Here is a 23,366-nt window from a genome sequence, read left to right as displayed (position 1 = left end):
AAAGAAAATCCAAAGCTAAGGTTAATTTATTGAAGTTTTGATTTGATTTTTGAGGCTCTTAAATTTTAATTTAGAAGCGTCTTGGTAAAGAAAAAACGAAGGTCTAATGAATATTTTCCCTTTGTATCTTTGGATCACAGAGCAAAGGTAGTCGAAGGAACTCTATTTCTGCGGTGCAGTGCTCTTATTGGCAAAAACATTGACTAAGGTTGAAACATTGACAAACTAATCCTGCACGTAAAAATAAAACTGAACATAATTAAAATGTTAAAACATTATTAAAATGTTTATTTAAACTGGTCAATTTTGATTATAAATAACATTCCAGATATTCAGTATTGTTTAAACATAAGTGTAAGTGGTGATGAACAGTTGCTTAATAATGCTGTTAAAAAAAAGAAAAAAAAAAGAAAAAATCTTTAGATGTTTAGTAACGAGTGAATAAGTTTTAGGGCTTTTCTTGACAACGTCAAATCTATTCCTAGAAGTTTTATTTTTTATAAAAAAAACTCTTAGACGTTTAGATAAAATCTATCCCTAAAAGTCAATAATTCTTTTAGTTGTCTTTTTCTTTTAGTTAATAATTCTTTCAGTCTGAAAGAATCTGTACTTAATGCTTTCTTCTATTTAAGTGACATTTTTTTTTTCCATTGTGCTTAAATTAACAAAAAGATTAAGAAGATAGTCTGAACGTTCTTACCCGGCTTTTATACTTTTTGAAACTCAGAAAGTGTACTGTTGTATTTTTATATAATAAGACAGAAGCTTAGTGTTTATATAACCATAAATTTAAAGAATTTGGGTATGCAAACACACATCCCTGCTAGTATCTTCTTTAGCGAGGAAGTGTCACATTGAACACACCATATTTCATGAGGGACTTCGGTATAAGCCTAGAGAACTAACTGGAGAGAAGGAAACATTGCAATTTTCAATCATCCCTGAGGCAGAGCACCCTTTACGAAATTTGTTTGCAGAGGATGTTAGAGTTGTTGTTGTTGTTGTTTGGGGTTTGACGCGTTCGACCAATAGGTCATATGCGTTCGTATCACTCAGTTGTTCTGTGCCTTCTATAATCACTAGCTTGCTTGGGTGTCACTTCAGTCAGTATTCACTGAACCAGAACAGTATCGCTTGACTTGCTAATGGAGGGGGGTTATTTGCCTGCAGCAACTGCCTGCGTTGAAAAACGGGAATCAAAATACTGCAACTATGCATTGTCAAACAGCAATTAAAATACATGTACAACACAATAATAAAAAGTAATACAATTTTTACACATTATAACCAATATCAATACAACCAAATGCCGATAAAATATATCTAAAATGATAAATAGGGCAATTCTAAAAATCCTATTTAATAGGTGATAAAAAAAAAAAAAAAAAAAAAAAAAAAAAAAAAAAAAAAAAAATACAGGGAATGAACCAAACCAGTAGTCTTAACAAATATACCTAATAGGTTTGTGCTTAGTTTTTTAGCCCAAGGAGGAGACGTGTGATGTCCCAGAACAGAACGCATTGTGAATGCACTAAATGCATTCATTTCTTAGTACTTCTCTCTCTTTTTCATATATTCTACAGTTAAAGATGATGTGACGTATATCTTCATACACTCCACAAGTGTCACATTTGGGGGATGGAGCCATTTTCCACTGGAATAGTGTTGATTTTGTCTTTGCATAGCCATATCTAAGATGAAATAGGCAGGTAGAAAGGATGCGAGAAGTGAGGTACATTTCTTTTGAAGGCTGCTTATAATCATAGAGATCGAGGAGCTGAGTATGAGAAGAATGGAGGCAGGCCTCTTCTTCTTCAAAAATTTTTGAGCTAATTGAAGAAAGAAGTTCAGGACTAGTGATAGGGGTTTGGGTGATCAGGCCTAGTTGGGAGGCTTGTTTTGCAGCCTGATCTGCTAATTCTTTCCTGTTATACCACAGTGTGCTGGAACCCATATGAATAGAACAGATATACCCTTTTTTGCAAGTCGAGTAACCAAATTTTCAATCTCAATGGCAACATTTCTTGCTTGGTGTTGCTGGTGTGAGAGGTAATCCAGAGCTGAAAGTGAATCAGAGCAGACAATATATTTCTGATGTTTGCTCTCTGTTTGGCTTGATATGGCTTGAAGTGAAAACTTAATTGCCATAAGCTCTGCAGAGAAAATTGTCAGGTTAGGGGGTAAACGGTATGAAAGAGACAGGCTCTGGGAGGGTATAACTACTGCACAACTGCATTTTGCTACTGTCTTTGAGCCATCTGTATAAACTTGAATGTATTCCTCCTCTTCTGCCAGCTTTCCCAGTAATATGATTTATATCAGTGCTTGGGGGATGCCCTCCTTTTTTTGGATGGTGATCTTAGGAATAATCAATTCCTTAATTCCTTTGGAGGCACTAGACAAATCATAATCCAATTTAACAGTCAGCCTGCCATTCTCTATGAACTCTTCCATGCCTGGAAGGCAAAGGAATCTCTGGAAAGAAGACATCTCTGTTGGTTTAAAGCGGATGTCAGGGTTGTGGTGGCTAATAATTTCTTTGTAGATAATATGGTTCCGAGTCTTATTTTTTTTAGCAAAATATGTTGCAAGGAGGTATTTTCTTCTGGAGTGAAGGGACTGGATCCCTGCTTCACAATACATAGCTACAATAGGAGTAGATTTTAGGCCACCAAGGGCCCTTCTTAAGATTGCATGAAGCGTAGTGTCAAGTTTCTTCAGGAGACATTTCTTAGCTGATCCGTATATAAATGATCCATAGTCTATCTTGGATATCACCACTGACTTGACAATAGTTGAGGCAAAGGCTGTGGGGGCACCTTTTCTTCCAAGGCAGAGAGCATTAATGAAATTTTGTCTTTGTTTGAGACTACCAATCAGCTCATCCAGATGGGGTTTCCATGTCATTTTATGGTCAAATATAACTCCCAGAAAGCGTGCATGTTCTGCAACTACAATCTCTTGTCCATTCAGTTTCACCTGTGGTTTGAAAGCAGCCAGGTGACCGAGAAGGTACACACCGAGAAGAGTTATGTTAGAGTTATTGCAGTGGCGCTAATGCAAAATTCATAAAAAAGTCTATTGACTAAAGGCAGTTTAATGAAAATATATATATAGATGGCGTCTTGTTTCAGAAAAATGGCCAGAATCTTGAATTGATAAAAAATAATTTTTTGTCAGGTAGGGAGGAGTAGCCTGTGTTTTTAGAGAGGAGCATCCATCATTTCTGTATATAGATATTTCAACACCTCATTTTCATCAGAGAAAATCTACCGACCAATTTAGCATGACTACATTTAGCATTGACTGTGCTACATTTAGCAGACTTTTCAAAATTAAACAAAGGTTATTGGTAAACATTAATGAATTTCTTAGAAAATGTGGAAAAACACTGAAATAGTGAAGATAAAGGTTAGCTGCCTGCAAAATGTGTCAACTATGATTATTCCGCGTATTATGAAGTAAGAATTGTCTTCTTAACATGTTTCCTTCTCTCCAGTTGGTTTTCTAGGTTTATACCGGAACTTCTTTTTTCGGAGGATGCGAGTCTCTGGTACGGTTTTACCTGAAGTTTTAAGAATTTTTGAAATATGTACAGTCTTAAAGAGGAACAATATATTGGGGTATTTGGTTAAAAATTGGGGTTTCTTCTGGGTCTCTCTTAGACTCAGTTTTCGACTCCTTGCTTAAACACATTAAAATGACGTGTGACTATTTTATAAGTTCTAATTTTGTTATTTGTATAACCATAATTTTTTAAGTCTGATCTATTTTTCTAATATCGTACTTTTATCGTTTAGAGTTACTGACGACGTTGAGCTATTTGAACAGCAAAAGTCCTTTACTATCCAGGACCTTTTGATGATGAGTCAATTCATAAATGTATTTCTTGTTCGTGCAATATGGAATGGTTACATTGATGCCAAGTCTTTAAGTACGCGAGGTCCAATGTTGGCTCTTCATTCCTTGCTCATGACTTTGCATAAGAGAGATTTGAGAAAAACATTTGCACCAGATGGATTTTGGCTGTCAACCGATCCTAAATCTTCTTATATATTACTTGAGCTGGAGAGGAACAAGCGACATGCACAGGTTCTCTGTTATTACCACCTTTTTTTTCGAAATAATTGCCCTTTTTTCTCCTGAGTTTTACTTATACCCTTAGTTAACTGAGGTTGGATTTAAAGAATACCGACTGTCCTAGGTGCCACCAAATGGGGGAGGAGGTATTTAATCCTCCTACATTGTTTACTTCTCTCCCCAAATTTCATATACACTTTTTTTTGTAAATTTCATTGAAAAATATTCTTTTTCGGTATTTTGCTTGGAAAAAAGACAAAAATTAATTGCCTCCCTCAAGATTTTAAAAATTAAATTATACGCCCCACCAACATTTTCATGAATTGAAAAAGTAAAACCTACCCGAAATCCACTACGTTTTAGGGATGTTACGATACAATATAGGCCGCTCTATGGGAAAATCCTGTGCCACACCCTTCGCTTGTCCTTTTTTTTTGTTTCTGCCCGCAACTTTTGTTTCTTATGAATTACAACAGTGGATGTGTATCACAACGAGCTGTTCTCAAAATGGATTTTGGCTGTAGACCGATCCTAAATCTTCTTATATATTACTTGAGCTGGAGAGGAACAAGCGACATGCACAGGTTCTCTGTTATTACCACCTTTTTTTCGAAATAATTGCCCCTTTTTCTCCTGAGTTTTACTTATACCCTTGTTTAAGTGAGGCTGGATTTCACCCAAAATTGTATGTTTCCCCAGAAAAATTAGTGTAACAACTGTTGTATATTTTGTCAGTGTTTATCCAAAAAGCGTCACCTGACAACTTTTTCAAACTAAGATGTGAACACCCACCCAAACAGAGAAATTTACCTTGATTAAGCCAATCTGATTTGTTTGAAACTTTTTAGATAACTCTCGTAGGCTCATCAAAAATACGAAGGTAGGTCTAAGCCCAGATTTATCTCATCTGCCTTGAAATTCATTTGAAAAAACCAAGAGATGGTTGTGCAGCGCTAAACAAACTTTTGTTTCTTATGAATTACAACAGTGGATATGTCTATCACAACGAGCTGTTGTCAAAATGGTTTTTTTTTTCTGTTCTTGATGAGTTAGATATATTTAAATTTCATTCAGCTGTAGTTCATACTAAGACTACCTTTCTTCACCCCCTTAATCCAACACAAATTTATAAACTAGACAATCTTTTCTTGACGAAGGCTCGTCATATATATTTATGTGTATTGATAGTACCATTTATTTACTTCTAAGTCATTGTCGAAAAACCTTATTAATGGTCAACAGTTTTTTTTTCAAAAAGTTACAGCTAGTTTTGCTTGATTTCAACATAAATTGACCCGCAATACTACCAATTTTATTAACATTGTTTGCTCTGTATAAAAACCAAGAACAATCTTCAGCGAAATTGAGCAAGACCAAACATGAATTGCTGCAATATTTTGTTTTGTTGTAAAATTTTTTTTAATCAGTGTATCAAGTGAGATGCTTGTGTTTAGATAATGTAATAAATAATAGCACCAATCTCCAATGGTAATTCATGGCTGGCAATCTCTTTTGCAATCAGGGGATTTTGTTGTTACAGCCTTTTCTTGGTTTTGAACTCGTATTGCAATATTGATTTGAATAAATTGATAAGTGATGTTTTCCTAAGTTTATAGAATTCTGAAAAACTAGTGCTTTACGGAAGGTGATCTAACTCGAGATTTTGAGAGAATGCAATATTGATTTAAGTAAATTGATAAGTGATATTTCCCTAAGTTTATAGAATTCTGAAAAACTAGTGCTTTACGGAAGGTGATCTAACTCGAGATTTTGAGAGAATGCAATATTGATTTAAGTAAATTGATAAGTGATATTTCCCTAAGTTTATAGAATTCTGAAAAACTAGTGCTTTACGGAAGGTGATCTAACTCGAGATTTTGAGAGAATGCAATATTGATATAAGTAAATTGATAAGTGATATTTCCCTAAGTTTATAGAATTCTGAAAAACTAGTGCTTTACGGAAGGTGATCTAACTCGAGATTTTGAGAGAATGCAATATTGATTTAAGTAAATTGATAAGTGATATTTCCCTAAGTTTATAGAATTCTGAAAAACTAGTGCTTTACTGAAAGTGATCTAACTCGAGATTTTGAGAGAATGCAATATTGATATAAGTAAATTGATAAGTGATATTTCCCTAAGTTTATAGAATTCTGAAAAACTAGTGCTTTACGGAAGGTGATCTAACTCGAGATTTTGAGAGAATGCAATATTGATTTAAGTAAATTGATAAGTGATATTTCCCTAAGTTTATAGAATTCTGAAAAACTAGTGCTTTACTGAAAGTGATCTAACTCGAGATTTTGAGAGAATGCAATATTGATATAAGTAAATTGATAAGTGATATTTCCCTAAGTTTATAGAATTCTGAAAAACTAGTGCTTTACTGAAAGTGATCTAACTCGAGATTTTGAGAGAATGCAATATTGATATAAGTAAATTGATAAGTGATATTTCCCTAAGTTTATAGAATTCTGAAAAACTAGTGCTTTACTGAAAGTGATCTAACACGAGATTTTGAGATAATGCAATATTGATATAAGTAAATTGATAAGTGATATTTCCCTAAGTTTATAGAATTCTGAAAAACTAGTGCTTTACTGAAAGTGATCTAACTCGAGATTTTGAGAGAATGCAATATTGATATAAGTAAATTGATAAGTGATATTTCCCTAAGTTTATAGAATTCTGAAAAACTAGTGCTTTACGGAAGGTGATCTAACTCGAGATTTTGAGAGAATGCAATATTGATTTAAGTAAATTGATAAGTGATATTTCCCTAAGTTTATAGAATTCTGAAAAACTAGTGCTTTACTGAAAGTGATCTAACTCGAGATTTTGAGAGAATGCAATATTGATATAAGTAAATTGATAAGTGATATTTCCCTAAGTTTATAGAATTCTGAAAAACTAGTGCTTTACGGAAGGTGATCTAACTCGAGATTTTGAGAGAATGCAATATTGATATAAGTAAATTGATAAGTGATATTTCCCTAAGTTTATAGAATTCTGAAAAACTAGTGCTTTACTGAAAGTGATCTAACTCGAGATTTTGAGAGAATGCAATATTGATATAAGTAAATTGATAAGTGATATTTCCCTAAGTTTATAGAATTCTGAAAAACTAGTGCTTTACTGAAAGTGATCTAACTCGAGATTTTGAGAGAATGCAATATTGATATAAGTAAATTGATAAGTGATATTTCCCTAAGTTTATAGAATTCTGAAAAACTAGTGCTTTACTGAAAGTGATCTAACTCGAGATTTTGAGATAATGCAATATTGATATAAGTAAATTGATAAGTGATATTTCCCTAAGTTTATAGAATTCTGAAAAACTAGTGCTTTACTGAAAGTGATCTAACTCGAGATTTTGAGAGAATGCAATATTGATATAAGTAAATTGATAAGTGATATTTCCCTAAGTTTATAGAATTCTGAAAAACTAGTGCTTTACGGAAGGTGATCTAACTCGAGATTTTGAGAGAATGCAATATTGATTTAAGTAAATTGATAAGTGATATTTCCCTAAGTTTATAGAATTCTGAAAAACTAGTGCTTTACTGAAAGTGATCTAACTCGAGATTTTGAGAGAATGCAATATTGATATAAGTAAATTGATAAGTGATATTTCCCTAAGTTTATAGAATTCTGAAAAACTAGTGCTTTACTGAAAGTGATCTAACTCGAGATTTTGAGAGAATGCAATATTCATATAAGTAAATTGATAAGTGATATTTCCCTAAGTTTATAGAATTCTGAAAAACTAGTGCTTTACTGAAAGTGATCTAACTCGAGATTTTGAGAGAATGCAATATTGATATAAGTAAATTGATAAGTGATATTTCCCTAAGTTTATAGAATTCTGAAAAACTAGTGCTTTACGGAAGGTGATCTAACTCGAGATTTTGAGAGAATGCAATATTGATTTAAGTAAATTGATAAGTGATATTTCCCTAAGTTTATAGAATTCTGAAAAACTAGTGCTTTACTGAAAGTGATCTAACACGAGATTTTGAGATAATGCAATATTGATATAAGTAAATTGATAAGTGATATTTCCCTAAGTTTATAGAATTCTGAAAAACTAGTGCTTTACTGAAAGTGATCTAACTCGAGATTTTGAGAGAATGCAATATTGATATAAGTAAATTGATAAGTGATATTTCCCTAAGTTTATAGAATTCTGAAAAACTAGTGCTTTACTGAAAGTGATCTAACTCGAGATTTTGAGATAATTAATTGTGCACTAAAATTGACTGATTTCATGACCGGTGAAAGACTATTGAGAGCCTTATAATTAGTGCTCTATTTTCTGCAGGGTACTTACGGACTTTTCTGGTCCTAGTCCCGTTGTGTTGCGTCGATTTTGTCTTTTCTGTAAAGCGCTAGTCTCTTGGAATTCTAAAAACCTAGTGAAATATTACAATTCAGTTTATTTGAACCAATATTGCAGATACATATTTGATCGAAATATCTAGCTTTTGCACCTATTCTCATTGTCTAAATAAATGGATTTATCCCCATTTGAACATTTATTTGTTCTTCTTTACTATCTTTAGAATTTTTTTTTTAATTAATTCATACTGAACATTGACATTTGATGCTAGCAAATAGATGGTAAAGAAAATTTTGCAGACAATAGATTCTTTCTCGAAAGCGAAGCGACAGGGAAAGATTAAAAAATAACCTTTTTATAAGCTATATTTATCATGGGAATGTATTGGATTTTTGACGGCCATGATATGGGATTAGAACTTGAAATTGATCCATTTTTGCCTACTCTTTCTGAATATTAGTAAATTCGGTTCGTTGTACATAATATTGCCGGCAAAATTAAGGTGTTAGAAATCTAAAGGCTGCTAGACCATCAAATATCTACTTTTACAATTAAGTTTGAAAAGAGCCAAATATCATATTAAGGCAATCCGAATGGATTATAAGATTCGGAAATTTAACATCTGGATATTTTTGGAAGGACAGCACAAATTTTATTTGTACATATAATTATCTGCCTGTGTAATTGGTAATGGTCGGTAACTCCCGGCCAATCACTAATTTAAAAACATTTATCTGATGTTATGCAACAGCTACCTAAAGCGAGCATTCGCCCAATTCACAGAGTATACGCTGTTTTTTTTCTTGGTGTTTGATAGCCTAAGGAACTAGCTGAAAATAAAATTTCGATGAATATTTTTAGGCGCATAGACATCTTGAGGCTATGCGATTGACCGTAGCCAATAACTGTTACTGCACAATTACTAATTCAATAATGGTAAAATTATATTATAATTTTTTATATATTATTTTATTTTTTATATCATATTAAATTTATTAATATATTATATATTAGTATATTATATATATTAATATTTTAATATATTATATTGTTTTTTATTTTATTTTATACATTATATATATATATATATATATATATATATATATATATATATATATATATATATATATATATATATATATATATATATATATATATATATATATATATATATATATATATATATATATATATATATAAATATTATATAAAATAATGGTAAAATTATATTTATTTTAGACTTTAATACAGAAGATGCCTCATGTGATTCCCCATGCTGATAGAGTGATACTATTTCGCTATTACGTTGTCAAAGAGAAAACGTTCCTTGGTTTGACAGAAACAAGCTCTGTAGCACCGCAGTCAACGCTCGTCACCATTCGAAGGTTTGAACCAAAGACAGATTGACCCTATTTCAGTTCAGTGCCACTAAAGCTATTAATTAAGTACCGCTAACACTGTTAATTAAATCCAACTCACACTTTTAATTAAGAGAGTGGAAACATATTTAAAAAATTGAAAAGATAAATAGACAAAATAAGAAGAAAAATCAAATTGACCCTAGTCGAGTTCAGTGCCGCCAACACTATTAATTGTCACTAACACTATCAATTAAGTGCTGCCAACACTATTAAGAGACTGGCGACGTATTGAAAAAAAAACATAAAATGAAAAAATAAATTGACAAAAAAAAGAAAAGACAAATTGACCCTATTCCAGTTCAGTGTCGCTAATACTATCAATTAAGTGCCACTAACACTATTAATTAAAACAGTAGAGACGCATTGAAAAAAAAGGAAAATTGAAAAGACAAATTGACAAAAAAAAGAAAAGAAAAATTAACCCTATACCAGTTCAGTGCCGCTGACGCTATAATTAAGTGCCGTTAACACTATTAATTAAGTGCCGTTAACACTATTAATTAGGAGAGTGGAGACGTATTGAAAAAAAAGACAAACTGACAAAAAAAGAAAGGCAAATTGAGCCTATTCCAGTTCAGTGCCGCTAACACTATTCATTAAGTGCTGCCAAGACTATTAATTATGTGCCGCTAAAACAATTAATTAAGAGAATGGAGAAATATTGAAGAAAAAAAAAAGAAAATTTAGCAACGAAAGACTTAATATACGGTATGGTGATTTTAATTATATTTTTCATTTTTCTTCCAGTCTTAATAAAAATTTTACCCGGTATTTTGTACTTTTATTTCATCTAATTATAATTGTAAAGGCGATGCGATCTAAGAAATTATTTATAAGAGAATATTAGTGACAAGCGGATGAGTTACTATTGGTTTTATAAATTATCAACTTTTATATTAGTTTATTAGTTACTTTAATAATTAGACTTATATGTTATTCGTAAATCTTTTAAAATGGTCTTCTATTCGCAAAAAATTAACTTTCTAGTAATTATTGCTGAAAAGTATATGATTTTAATAAGAAAAAAATTTAACTTTTGATGATAGTGAAGACTCATACAAATTTTGGCATTGATCTCGTTCTGGGTCAATTTCTGTCTATAAATAAAAAACGATTGTTTATGTAGCGTACTAGTGAACTGTTATAAAATAAACAAAAAAGAGAAAAAAATCAGAGGAGAAGAAATAATTTTTAAAATTAGGATTTCCAAGACACTGGACTAAGAAACGCAATTTAAAACATAATATTTTGGGAATTGATACCAGGCAGAAAAAACATGGTTTTTGCTTTAAATTAAATAATAAAAAAAAACAAGCGACATTAAAACTTAAAACGAACAGAAATTATTCCGTATATGAAAGGGGCTGTCCCCTCCTCAACACCCCGCTCTTTACGCTAAAAGTTTTTATTGTTTTAAAAATTAGAGTTGTGTGGAAGAGTAAAACTGTAGCATAAAGAGCGGGGTGTTGAGGAGGTGACAGTCCTATTCATATACGGAATAATTTCTGTTCGTTTTAAGTTTAATCAGGGTGTTTCCCCCTTTTTTCGAAAATCAGGCAAGTTTTCTCAGGCTCGTAACTTTTGATGAGTAAGACTAAACTTGATGAAACTTATATATTTAGAGTTTTTTAGAGTTTCGATTACTATTGAGCCGAATCGCTCCTTAGTACAGTTAGTAACCATGAACTATCTAATAAAGACAGGTTGGTGTACAGCCTACTGAAATTTAAGAAACATACCACTACAAAATGCATGCATTGGGGATTTTATCAGTTCTTCCTTGTATGTAATCAGTGTTTCCTAAATTTTGATTGTCCCAAATCGTGGCTATCTTTTCGTCAAACAAATGGCCACCAAAAATAAAACGTTCAAAAACTACCGAAACGTGCCAAAAAATTGCACAGATTGATATCAAATTGAAACTGCTCTGATTCAGATCCGAGTTACTTTCAAAATAAATTGGAATATTTTTAGATTGATTTTAGATCAGATGCTTTAGAAAGATTTTTCTAAAAGATAGATACTGTTCGAAAATATCTTTTCTAACCCTATTCCAGTTCAGTGCCGCTAACATTATAATTAAGTGCCGCTAATACTATTAATTAAGAGAGTTGAGGCGTATTGGAAAAAAAAAGACAAATTGACTGTTCAAAAATGCTACATGTCGTATATGGGAAGAAATCGATGAAATTCTGATATTAGAGAAAAATCTCAACAAAAAAGTAAAAGCTAAATAACAAATGGTGAAACAGACTAAAAAATTTACTGACACCAATATTCTTAAAACCGAAGTTCCTCAGTATTCTGAGGCTCTTAATTCAATGAGGTTTGTTCGGAAGAAATATAGTATCTTTTATATACCGTATAGTGTAAATTCTAAGAATTTTCATTCACCGGCTTATGCAATAGTTGAAACTTTTTTAGGGTTGTAATTGCTAATATTAGCGACATAGTTCCTAATTATTATAATTTTCAGTTGTTAGCATTATTATAATTACCAATAATACTAGTAACATGTTAGGGTCAATCTAAGCCAAGTCATCTAATGAGTAAACACTGAGTTGCAGTATACGCTGAAATTTTTCATATTTTGGCGGTTTTTGAGGCTCTAGGAAAAGAAAATTCCAAAAATTTGAAAATACTCAAGAAACGAAGTTTTTGAAAAAGAAAAGTATTTGGAATTTTTTTCTTGACATTCCGATATATACTCTACAAAAATGGGAGAGTTTAAAGAATGAAAGATAATCTGATGGTCTCAAAAGATTTGATGGCTTAGGCAGATTTTGAATCATTAGACGAAAAACCTGTTTCACCGAAAAATAGAAAAAGTTGATAATAGAAGCCGTGGTGGCACATGTTTATAATCAAAACCTTTATGCCACCCGTTTCATAATGTTTTTTAGCTTTTTGGCCTATTGCTTTTGGTTTCAAAGTTTTTTAAAATAAGATTTTGGCAAATTGATTCGTCAAAATGATTCGAGTCAAAATTGACTCGAAATCTGTGTTCCAATTTTTCTTTGGCTCTTATAACTGACCAAGAAATATTCTGAAATTAAAGTTTTAACTTTTTTAAGCTTTGAGCTGATGGTCAAAAATGTCGAAAGCTATATAGATTAAAAAAAAAATACGCAAAAAGGGAATACTTACAAAATAATATATATCCTTAAAAGAGAAACTTAGAAAAACTGATTTATAAGCATTTTTAAGACTGCTAATGACAAATCAGCTGTCATAGGGGTTAGCACACTGGACTTTAAATCTTGAGAAGAGGAGTGGGACTCCTGGTGTCGCTGGCTATTTGGTTGGAAACGAGGGTCAATGGTATGACTCGGTAAGCTCTGGTAATAAGAAATATGGGAGAAAACACGAGAAGCGTCCGATGATTTCCCCCTTACCACGCATTGCAGCCCTGGCCAAAGGTAATAAATCAGGAGAATCAGTAACTGCGCAATACTGACATTGGTGAGCATGTGAAAAAGTCTAAATAAGTTTTAAGTTAAGTGATTACAAATCTGAGGATAATATTGTATTATAGTGGTTTCAATAAAAACTTGTTATGTATAATTCCTAAAGTCAACAAATCATGGACATATTGTGGTACCCTTGGGCATAGTTGTAATAGTAGTCATAGGAATCTTATTTGTTGTTAGTTTTGCGAGTTGTCTTTTCGGAAAAAAAATATTTTAAAATGAACCAGAGCCAAGTAGAATATATTTTTATAGAAAACAAGGTATTTTTTAAAGAAAATGGTATAATTTTGAAGTAAGGACATTTTATGGTGTATTACTCACTGATAAGGGAAGTGCTCTAACAATAACCTAATTCTTTTTCATATTGCCTCCCCCCTCCCTCCCTCCGCAGCGAATCAGCAGTTCCTCATTTGTGTGTACTTTGCTTAGCTTTATAAGCTTCATCATTTTCCAGGTCCAGATTGATTGAAGATGGATTCCGACAGCTATCCTTTCTCAGCCCACAAGCTACAAAAGGCATTATCAGAATCAAATTCATTAATGATTTGGGATTAGATGAAGCTGGTATTGATCAAGACGGCGTGTTCAAAGAATTTTTAGAAGAAACTTTGAAAAGAATTTTTGATCCGTCATTAAACCTTTTTAAAATGACCTCTGAACAAAAGCTGTACCCTTCGCCTTCATCCTATATGACAGAAAATCATTTGGAATTGTTCGAATTTGTTGGAAGGATGCTTGGTAAAGCTGTATATGAGGTAAGTTGGCATGATAAATTTTAAATCAATACCCCCCCCCCCTTTCACTTCACTTCTATCTTATAGTTTTAGTGTTTATTTTGTAATTACAAACTTTGTAATTCTTGCTAGCTAGACTTTTGTTTAAATTTGTTTTCCGTGTTTTAACTTTACGAGTTTTTATGGCACTTGGTATTAACCAAGTGACATATAGCAGTCGCCAATTCTGTCGGTCTGTCTGTCGGTCTGTCGGTCTGTCTGTCGGTCTGTCTGTCGGTCTGTCGGTCCCGGTTTTGCTACTTTAGGCACTTCCAGGTAAGCTAGGACGATGAAATTTGGCAAGCGTATCAGGGACCGGACCAGATTAAATTAGAAATAGTCGTTTTCCCGATTTGACCATCTGGGGGGGAGTGGGGGCCCGGTTAATTCGCAAAAAATAGAAAAAATGAAGTATTTTTAACTTATCAGCGGGTATTTGGATCTTAATGAAATTTGATGTTTGGAATGATATTGTGTCTTAGAGCTCTTATTTTTAATCCCGACCGGATCTGATGACATTGGGGGGAGTTGGAGGGGGAAAACCTAAAGTCCCGGTTTTGCTACTTTAGGCACTTCCAGGTAAGCTAGGACGATGAAATTTGGCAAGCGTATCAGGGACCGGACCAGATTAAATTAGAAATAGTCGTTTTCCCGATTTGACCATCTGGGGGGGGGGAGAAGGGGCCGGTTAATTCGGAAAAATAGAAAAAATGAAGTATTTTTAACTTATGAGCGGGTGATTGGATCTTAATGAAATTTGATGTTTGGAATGATATTGTGTCTCAGAGCTCTTATTTTAAATCCCGACTGGGTCTGATGACATTGGGGGGAGTTGGAGGGGGGAAACCTAAAATCTTGGAAAACACTTAGAGTAGAGGGATCGGGATGAAACTTGATGGGAAAAATAAGCGCAAGTCCCAGATACATGATTGACATAATCGGAACTTATTTGCTCTCTTTGGGGTAGTTGGGAGGGGGGGAGTAAGTCTTAAAAATTAGAAAAATGAGGTATTTTCAACTTACGAACGGGTGATCGGATCTCAATGAAATTTGATGTTTAGAAGGATATCGTGTCTTAGAGCTCTTATTTTAAATCCCGACCGGATCTGGTGATGGGGGCGGGGAGTTGGGAGGGGGAAACCTAAAACTTGGAAAACACTTAGAGTGGAGGGATCGGGATGAAACATGGTGGGAAAAATAAACACAAGTCCTAGATAGATGATTGACATAAACGGAACGGATCCGCTCTCTTTTGGGTAGTTGGGGGGGGGGGGTTAATTCTGAAAAATTAGAAAAAATGAGGTATTTTTAACTTACGAATGGGTGATTGGATCTCCATAAAATTTGATTTTTAGAAGGATATCGTGGCTCAAAGCTCTTATTTTAAATCCTGACCGGATCTGGTGACATTGGGGGAAGTTTGGGGTGGGGAGACCTAAAATGATGGGAAACCCTTAGATTGCAAGGATTGGGATGAAACTTGGTTGGAAAAATAAGCAAAAGTCTTGCATACGTAATTTACATAATTGGAACGAATCCGCTCAATTGCGGGGGGGGGGGGGGTAATTCTGAAAAATAAGAAAAATAACGTATTTTTAACTTACGAAGGAGTGATCGGATCTTCATGAAACTTCATATTTAGAAGGACCTCGTAACTCTGATATCTTATTTTAAATCTCAACCGGATCAAACGTAATTGGGGGGGGGGCAGTTGGGGGGACCGGAAATCTTAGAAAATACTTAAAGCGGTGAGATCAGGATGAAACTGGATGGGAAGAATAGAAACCTGTCTAAGATACGTGACTGACATAACTGGACCGGATCTGCTCTCTTTGGTGGAATTGGGAGGGGGGAGGTAATTTTGAAAATTGAGGTATTTGTAACTTACGAAAGGGTGACCAGATCTTAATGAAATTTGATATTTAGAAGGATCTTGTGCTATAAAGTTTAACTTTAGGTTCTGACCTTCTCACAAGTGCCAAATGAGCTCTTGGCTCTTGGCTCTTCCGACCTCGTCCAAATGAGCTCTTGGCTCTTCCGACCTCGTACCATATGAGCTCTCGGCTCTTCCGACCTCGTCACAAGTGCCATATGAGCTCTTAGCTCTTGTTATCGTTTGACTTTTTATTGATTGCAATTTTATGATTTTGTACTGACAATAAAGTGCAAGTTCGGCCCTTTTGGGCTTGTGATAGCCGCCTTGTTGAAATAAGTCTTATCTTATCCGTAGTAGTGCTCCCGTAATTGAATCAGTGCAGAGTTTTACCACAATGTTGTATTTTTCGTAGATTCACTGGAGACCGATTACTTTATCTCTAAACACTGTAACTGAACCTTAATTCGTTTCAGCTTTGACGGTGCATAGTCAAAGTCAGCGCTGTCATAATGGGCAACTTCGTATGGTCCGGCCAATCTACTCAATGAGCTGATTTTATCTGCTCTCATATCAAAGGCTCTTATCAGAGATTTCAGTATTACCAGTCTTTATTTAGTCTGGAAAAAAGCCATCTCTCTCCGATTCCAACTTGGCACCCATGCTTGATCAAAATCTAGAAATATTCATTTTTTTATAAATTAAATATAAAAAAAGTTTTTTCAACAAAAGTAAGGAGTAACATTAAAATTTAACGTATCGGCTCGTAGTCTTTCATGGGTAAAACCAAACTTAATGGATGTTATATATTTGGAAACAGCATAATAAGCCGATTCTTTTGATATATTTATTGGTGTCAAAATTCTGTTCTATAGAGTTTCAGCTACTATTGAGCCGCGTCCCTCCTTAGTTACAGTTCGTTACCACGAACTGTTTAATATGATTTAATTAGAAGTCTAGTGTAAGATTGATTTGATTTCTTATTAAGATCCGAACAGGTAAAAATGTGTGCTAATGTAAATTTAAAAAATCTCATTTTACTAATAATTACTAATTATTGCTAATGTAGCTGACCTCCTTGTGCATATTGTGAATATTTGTTTCAAGAGCGGGAAGTTCCCATCATGTTTGAAATCTGCACGTGTTATTGTTCTGCACAAAGGAGGAGACCCTAAAGACCCATCTAATTATAGACCTATTTCAATCCTTTCCGCGTTTGAGAAAGTTATTGAACGGTGCATTTACAAGAGAGTAAATAATTTCCTAGATAAACACAAATACTTTAGTAAGTCACAGTTCGGTTTTCGGAAAAGCCATTCAACGGAACAAGCTATCCTAGCGGTCACGCAATATATTCATGATGCTCTTGATCGAGGTGAAATTCCAGCATCTATATTTATTGACATAAAAAAGGCATTCGATACAATCTGTCATAAGATTTTACGGAGAAAGCTTGAGAATTGCGGTATTCGAGGACCTGCTAATAACCTGATCATGTCATTTCTGTCTGAGAGAAGCCAGTATGTTGATGCTGATACTACGAGATCTGAACTGATCTCTTTGGATGGACAAGTCGGAGTTCCCCAAGGGTCAATCCTTGGCCCCCTTTTATTTTTAATTTATATTAACGATATTGATAATTCTATGAAAGATCTCGGCCTCACGGTTCTATTCGCGGATGACACAGCCCTCAATATTAGTGGTCCTACAGTTTTACATATCTGCTTGAATGGTTCGCAGCGAATAATTTATGTATTAATACATCTAAAACCAAATTCCTGATTTTCTCTCGGATTTCAAAAGCATTGCCAACTTTTAATTCCCTAACAATTGAAAAATGTGATACTACGATCAGCAGAGTCCACCATCTTCGGTATCTAGGAGTGATAGTTGATTCGAATTTAAGTTGGAAGGAGCACATAAATTGCCTGAGGGTAAAGGTTGCAAGGAACGTCGGTATGATCAGGCTTCTTAAACCTTTTCTCCCTTATGATGCCCTGCGGTGTATTTATTTTTCGCTAATTCATTCTTACTTAAATTACTGTCCTCTTGTATATTTGAATACTTTTCGATCGAATATATTACCATTGATAAGGCAGCAGAATAAAGCTCTCCGAATTCTTAAGCTTTTTGTTCCATCTCCTGATTCTTGCCCTAATAAGTCGTCAACTAAAAGTCTTCCTCTTTTTTTGAACATTTTGCCCCTTGAATCTTTTATTGTTTTTCATTCTATTTTATTTAAGAAAAAACATCATTCAAATTCCCTACCTGAATATTTTTATGAACCTGATCTATTTTCTGGAACTAATTCCGATCACGACCATAACACGCGTAATCCTTGTAAAGCCCGGCAACCCTTGATAATTTCAGAAAGATCAAGATTTTCATTGAGAAACACAATATTGAGAGTATGGCAAAGTTATCATAATGTAATCAAACTTGAACTTTCTATTAATATGCTGAAAAACAAAATAAAATCAATGCTCATAGAAAATGTTTAAAGTAAAATGAAAAAAAAAAATAAATAATAAATGTGTGGTTTATAGCGGTAAATCCCAACTCAGTCTGGTGGTTTGAGTCTGGAACCTGGATGGATTATGGTTAATTTATGATATTATTTTATGTTGATGTAGTTATAGCATACAGTTTATTTAATTGCCTGCCATTTGGCCTCGAGCCCTCTCTCTGCCAAATTGGCTTTTTATATTGAAATTATGTAGTAATAAACAGAACTTGAACTTGAACTTACTTGTAGTCTATTAGCCTTGGACCCAGCGCTATCTCGGGCTCCTCTTAAGTTAACTTGCTACACTACCTTTTGCAACTATTAACTACGTTTTTTAATTTATTTGAAAAATGTAACTACCATTAAAAAATAATGTACAAAACAATATAATAATTGAATAAACACATAAAATAGGTAAAAAAAAGAAGAACAACAAATTAGGAAGACAATTTTGACTGTCATAAGGTTTTGTTTTGTTTTTTTTTTTGTGAGCGAGGGGTCTCATGGGTCTATTCATCTCCCCTCCGTAGGCTACCCATGCATGATTGAAATTATGTAGTACATTTTATTTTCTAAATTTAATTTCAATTTATTTCAAGGGAATCACCGTCGACATCCAGTTTGCTCCATTCTTCCTCCATCAACTGCTTGGTCAAAGCAGTTTAGCTGCATATTCAGCCTTGGATGACCTCGCTTCACTAGATCCTGATCTATATCGTAATCTTACGTACTTAAAACACTTTGATGGAGATGTTTCTGAGCTTCAGTTAACGTTCTCAGTTGATGAAGAGGTTCTTGGACGGCTGTCAACCTTCGACATTATTCCTGGGGGAAGAGCCACCCCTGTTACCGATTCAAACAAGTAAGTAAATTTGGAGTTTCCAAAGAAACCTTGTATTATTAGTGATTGTTTGGATTTAATTAAAACGAAAGTTATTCTAAAAATATTGCAAATCAATATTACGCAAGAAACAAGCAAAAAAAATTTTGTTACAAGTCAAACTTAAAACGAACAAAATTATATCGAGTGATTAACATAAACTTTTGACGAACAGAAAATAAACGAGTAATAAAGTCAACATTAAAACAAACAGAAATTGTCGCATATAGGAGCTATGCTACCGCCCCCTCAACCTCAATTTGGCTAGAGTAGAAAAATGTCTATAAACGGTTTACATATAGTGAAAAAGAAAATCCCCAATGCAACAGCACAAACACAGAAACAAAGGCCCGCCACACAAGTGAACATAAAAAATATAAACTATAAAAATTAATGTATTTTCAATAAAAAATAATATATAATAAATAATACATAAAATATATTAAATAATAAGTAATATATAAAATAAAAAATATATATATATATATATATAATATAAACAAAAAAGAAAGACAGAAGGATAAGGGAAGACTATTTTCCTACTTTAGTAATTAATATAGATAAGTACTTGAACGAGGCCTTAACCCTACTCATCAATCATATTTTTAACAGTGTTTTCGTTTTACAATGACATTCATAAAAAATGTAATAAATAAATAAATACAATTTATTGCCCATTATTGTGCACAAAAGAACACAACTTTTGGAGTAGGAAAAAGCAACAACAAAAATAAAGCAAAATAACAAACTTTTGAATATAAAATCAACACTCAACCAGTGACAAGGCTATAGAAAGGCGTTCAGGGAACTAGAATTAAAATTTAGCATCTTTCTAAACAACTCATTTCTTCTTCAGATAGCGTCTAAGGGGCTTGTAACTCCATTTCTGGTCAACGCGGTGGTGTTGCTAGTCCAAAGGGGCATTCGGAACAGGTATTTCGCTTATTTTTATAAAAATACTTTCTAAAATGAGCAATATAATTTCGGGTGAAAAGCTGCCAAAAAGACGAAAGAGCAAGCAAATGCGGGATGACAAAATAATTGTAAATAGATCCTAGGATACGGCGATTAAACTTAATTTTCATTGGAACTAAAAGCCTGTAAGGTATTCTAGTCTTATTCGCCACAAAAATCTTAAAAAAATTTTTCGCCACTCCAAGATAACTGAGATGATCCTGTTCATGAGTGACATGAGCACCAAGAAACAAAAAGACTGGCTTTTTAGCTTTAAAACCAGGAATTCAGTTTTAGTTTCTTTGAACGTTAGTCCGATTTCATCATACTCCTCTGACATTATGCGGAAATTCTCTTCTATTCCAGTCTGTGTTCGACTAGCGTTCAGAATATCATCAGCGTAATTTGCTAACGAGATATCAACCCCTCTAAATACACAATTCATAACAGCTTTATGTTGAGGTTCAGGAATGCTATTATTGAACAGGGATGGAGAAGCCAGAGCTCCCTGTCTAATATATTTCTTAATCTCTATCTGTGGAGTAAGTTTAAGTACACCAGGCAATACAGCAATCTTACCTCTAGCATTCAGCTTCCTATACATATCACGAGAAGCCTTTACAACTGAAGAGTGTATGCCAAATTTGTAAGCAGTCGATAGAATATGGGCATGGATTCCAGAGTCAAATGTTCTTGAGACATCAAGACCGACAAAATGAAACACTTCATCATTTTCAGAAGCATGTACCAATAAATTAGCGAGAGGATGTGCTTAATTGCGGTCAACCCCTTTCTTAAACCCAAACTGATTATCTGGTGTATAAACCTTAGTCGCAGTTTTATCAATAACCATTAGTTCAAACATTTTACAAAGTACAGAGGAAACAATAATCAGTCTTAACGAAGGTCACTTCATCATTTTCAGAAGCATTAAAATAAAACACTTCGAGTCCTAGAACGGCTCTGGCAATTGTTCGTTTCGCACGAAAGTGGCAGTGTCACCACTAGGCTGACCCCCACCAGAGTGTTTGGCAGCATGGTAGTAAGACAGTATAACAGCAGAAGTGTCACGTTTAGTAGGTTAGCTTTGTCCATAGTTAGCAGATGCTCTTGGGAACATAAAACGTCATTTGATTCGCGTAGTTTTTGTATAAATGGGTGCTTCAGACTAACACCTCTATTTACGTTCCAAGACGTTATCCCGATTCCCGTGTTCATTTCATGGGACGTAAAATCTTATTTGTTGACGGGCATTTATAGCTTTAATAGAGATTATGGAGAGCACAGAGCACACTTGAAAATGTTCTGGCAAGGAGAGTCGTAGTTACTTGAAATCATCGTGCAAACTGTCATTGTTTTTCCTTATCATTGGATAAACTGTAATTTTTTTTTCTTGTCATTGTATAAACTGTCTTTTATTTTATTCTTCATCGGACAAAGTGTCATTGTTTTTCTGCCAATAAACAGATAGTGATTAGTGAGGTTTTAGTATGGATCTAATCCCCCCTCCCTTCGGGCGACAGGCTAGCTTATAAGATGTTTTCGTAGACATTACGCTCAGGCTCTAGTGCCAATGGCAAATTCCAAAGCTAAGACTAAAGCTGTTTTTGAGCACTTTATCTGCTGGTCTTAACAAAGGAGGTGTCTATGGGGGTAGGGAGGCAAGGGGCAACCTTTCCCGGGTGCTGGTTCGAAGGGAGTGCCAGCTCGTAAGGCACTTTTTGAGAAATTTGCAGTAAAATGTGTCAAATGTCTTTTCGTACTTAACATCTGCTGGGCCATAGAGGAGCCTGTACCCTTGAACAATGATGAACAAGTCAGTAAGGGTGTTCACGTGACCTGACATTTAGAAACCCTTCAAAATACCGATTCCTTAAAAATTGATGATCGATCAGAGCTTTTCTCTAAAAGAAAAACGGCCGAATGCTTCTTATCGCCAAAGCGTCATTTTTTGACGAGTGATCGGACCGTCCTAACACGGCATAAGGCATTTTTTTTTCTTTTTTCAACTGTTTGTGATTAAGGCGACTCCTGAACATAAGAGGGCTGGAATTTAGTTTTAAATTACCCTAATACGACCTCGCAATTGTAGGTTTCAGAAATATTACTGAAATATTTACATTCCTTTCTTTGGACTAAAAAAAGAAGAAAATTGAGAAAAAGCTACCCTCATGGCGATCTTCCATGACGCATATCTTTTGCATTTGCGTTGTCGCGAGTCTTAAAGGTAAGAAAAGCTGGAAATTTCATACAGCGCGACTACTATGCAGCACGAAGAATTAGCGCTACCTAAGTAAACTTGATACAATTCTTGGCTACTAGATAGTAATTGTGATTTTGTCTTGTACCCCTTGCAGAATGCTTTCGAATCAGAAATTTTCTATAAAATTCATATTTTGCCAAATACTCGTTAAATTTTTTTTTAATCCGTTAGATTTTGGCGCGGAAATTTTCAACGAAAACGCCAGGTAAGCAAGTCGGTCTAAAGATCAGCAGATAAAGTCGCCTTGAACAGCTTTAGTCTCGGCTTTGAAATTTGCCATTGACACTAAAACCTAAGTGGAATATTTATGAAAACGCCTTATAAGCTAGTTCGTCACCCGCAAGGGGGGGGGGAGGGTAGACGCGTGTTAAAACCTCACTAATAACTGTCTCTTCAACAACAGAAAAACTGATCTATTTTGTTCAATAACAGATAAAATAATGACACTTTTTTCGATGACTAGTAAAAACGACGGTATTTTGCAGATGGCAAGAAAAAACAATGACATTTTATTTAGTGACAAGAAAAGCAGTGACAATTTATCTGATGACTAGAAAAATCTCTCTCTCTCTCTCTCTCTCTCTCTCTCTCTCTCTCTCTCTCTCTCCCTCTCTCTCTCTCTCTCTCTCTCTCTTCTCTCTCTCTCTCTCTCCTCTCTCTCTCTCTCTCTCTCTCCTCTCTCTCTCTCTCTCTCTCTCTCCTCTCTCTCTCTCTCTCTCTCTCTCTCTCTCTCTCTCTCCTCTCTCTCTCTCCTCTCTCTCTCTCTCTCTCTCTCTCTCTCTCCTCTCTTCGTCCTCTCTTTGTC

The 23,366-nt window shown here is 34.2% G+C and overlaps 1 protein-coding gene across 2 annotated transcripts in view; it reads left to right on the top strand.

The window, feature by feature from the left end:
• LOC136026021 (ubiquitin-protein ligase E3B-like) overlaps positions 1-23,366 on the top strand; it is a 78,716-nt gene that overhangs the window by 24,255 nt on the left and 31,095 nt on the right. For both annotated transcript variants that reach the window (XM_065702173.1, XM_065702174.1), the window contains exons 5-8: positions 3,801-4,092; positions 9,661-9,806; positions 13,767-14,067; positions 19,064-19,326. In XM_065702173.1, coding sequence (XP_065558245.1) covers positions 3,801-4,092; positions 9,661-9,806; positions 13,767-14,067; positions 19,064-19,326 — 1,002 coding nt within the window. The remainder of the gene's footprint in view (positions 1-3,800; positions 4,093-9,660; positions 9,807-13,766; positions 14,068-19,063; positions 19,327-23,366) is intronic.

Source organism: Artemia franciscana, chromosome 4, assembly GCF_032884065.1.
Source record: "Artemia franciscana chromosome 4, ASM3288406v1, whole genome shotgun sequence".
Lineage (NCBI taxonomy): Eukaryota > Metazoa > Arthropoda > Branchiopoda > Anostraca > Artemiidae > Artemia > Artemia franciscana.
This window is presented reverse-complemented; position numbering and strand designations above follow the sequence as displayed.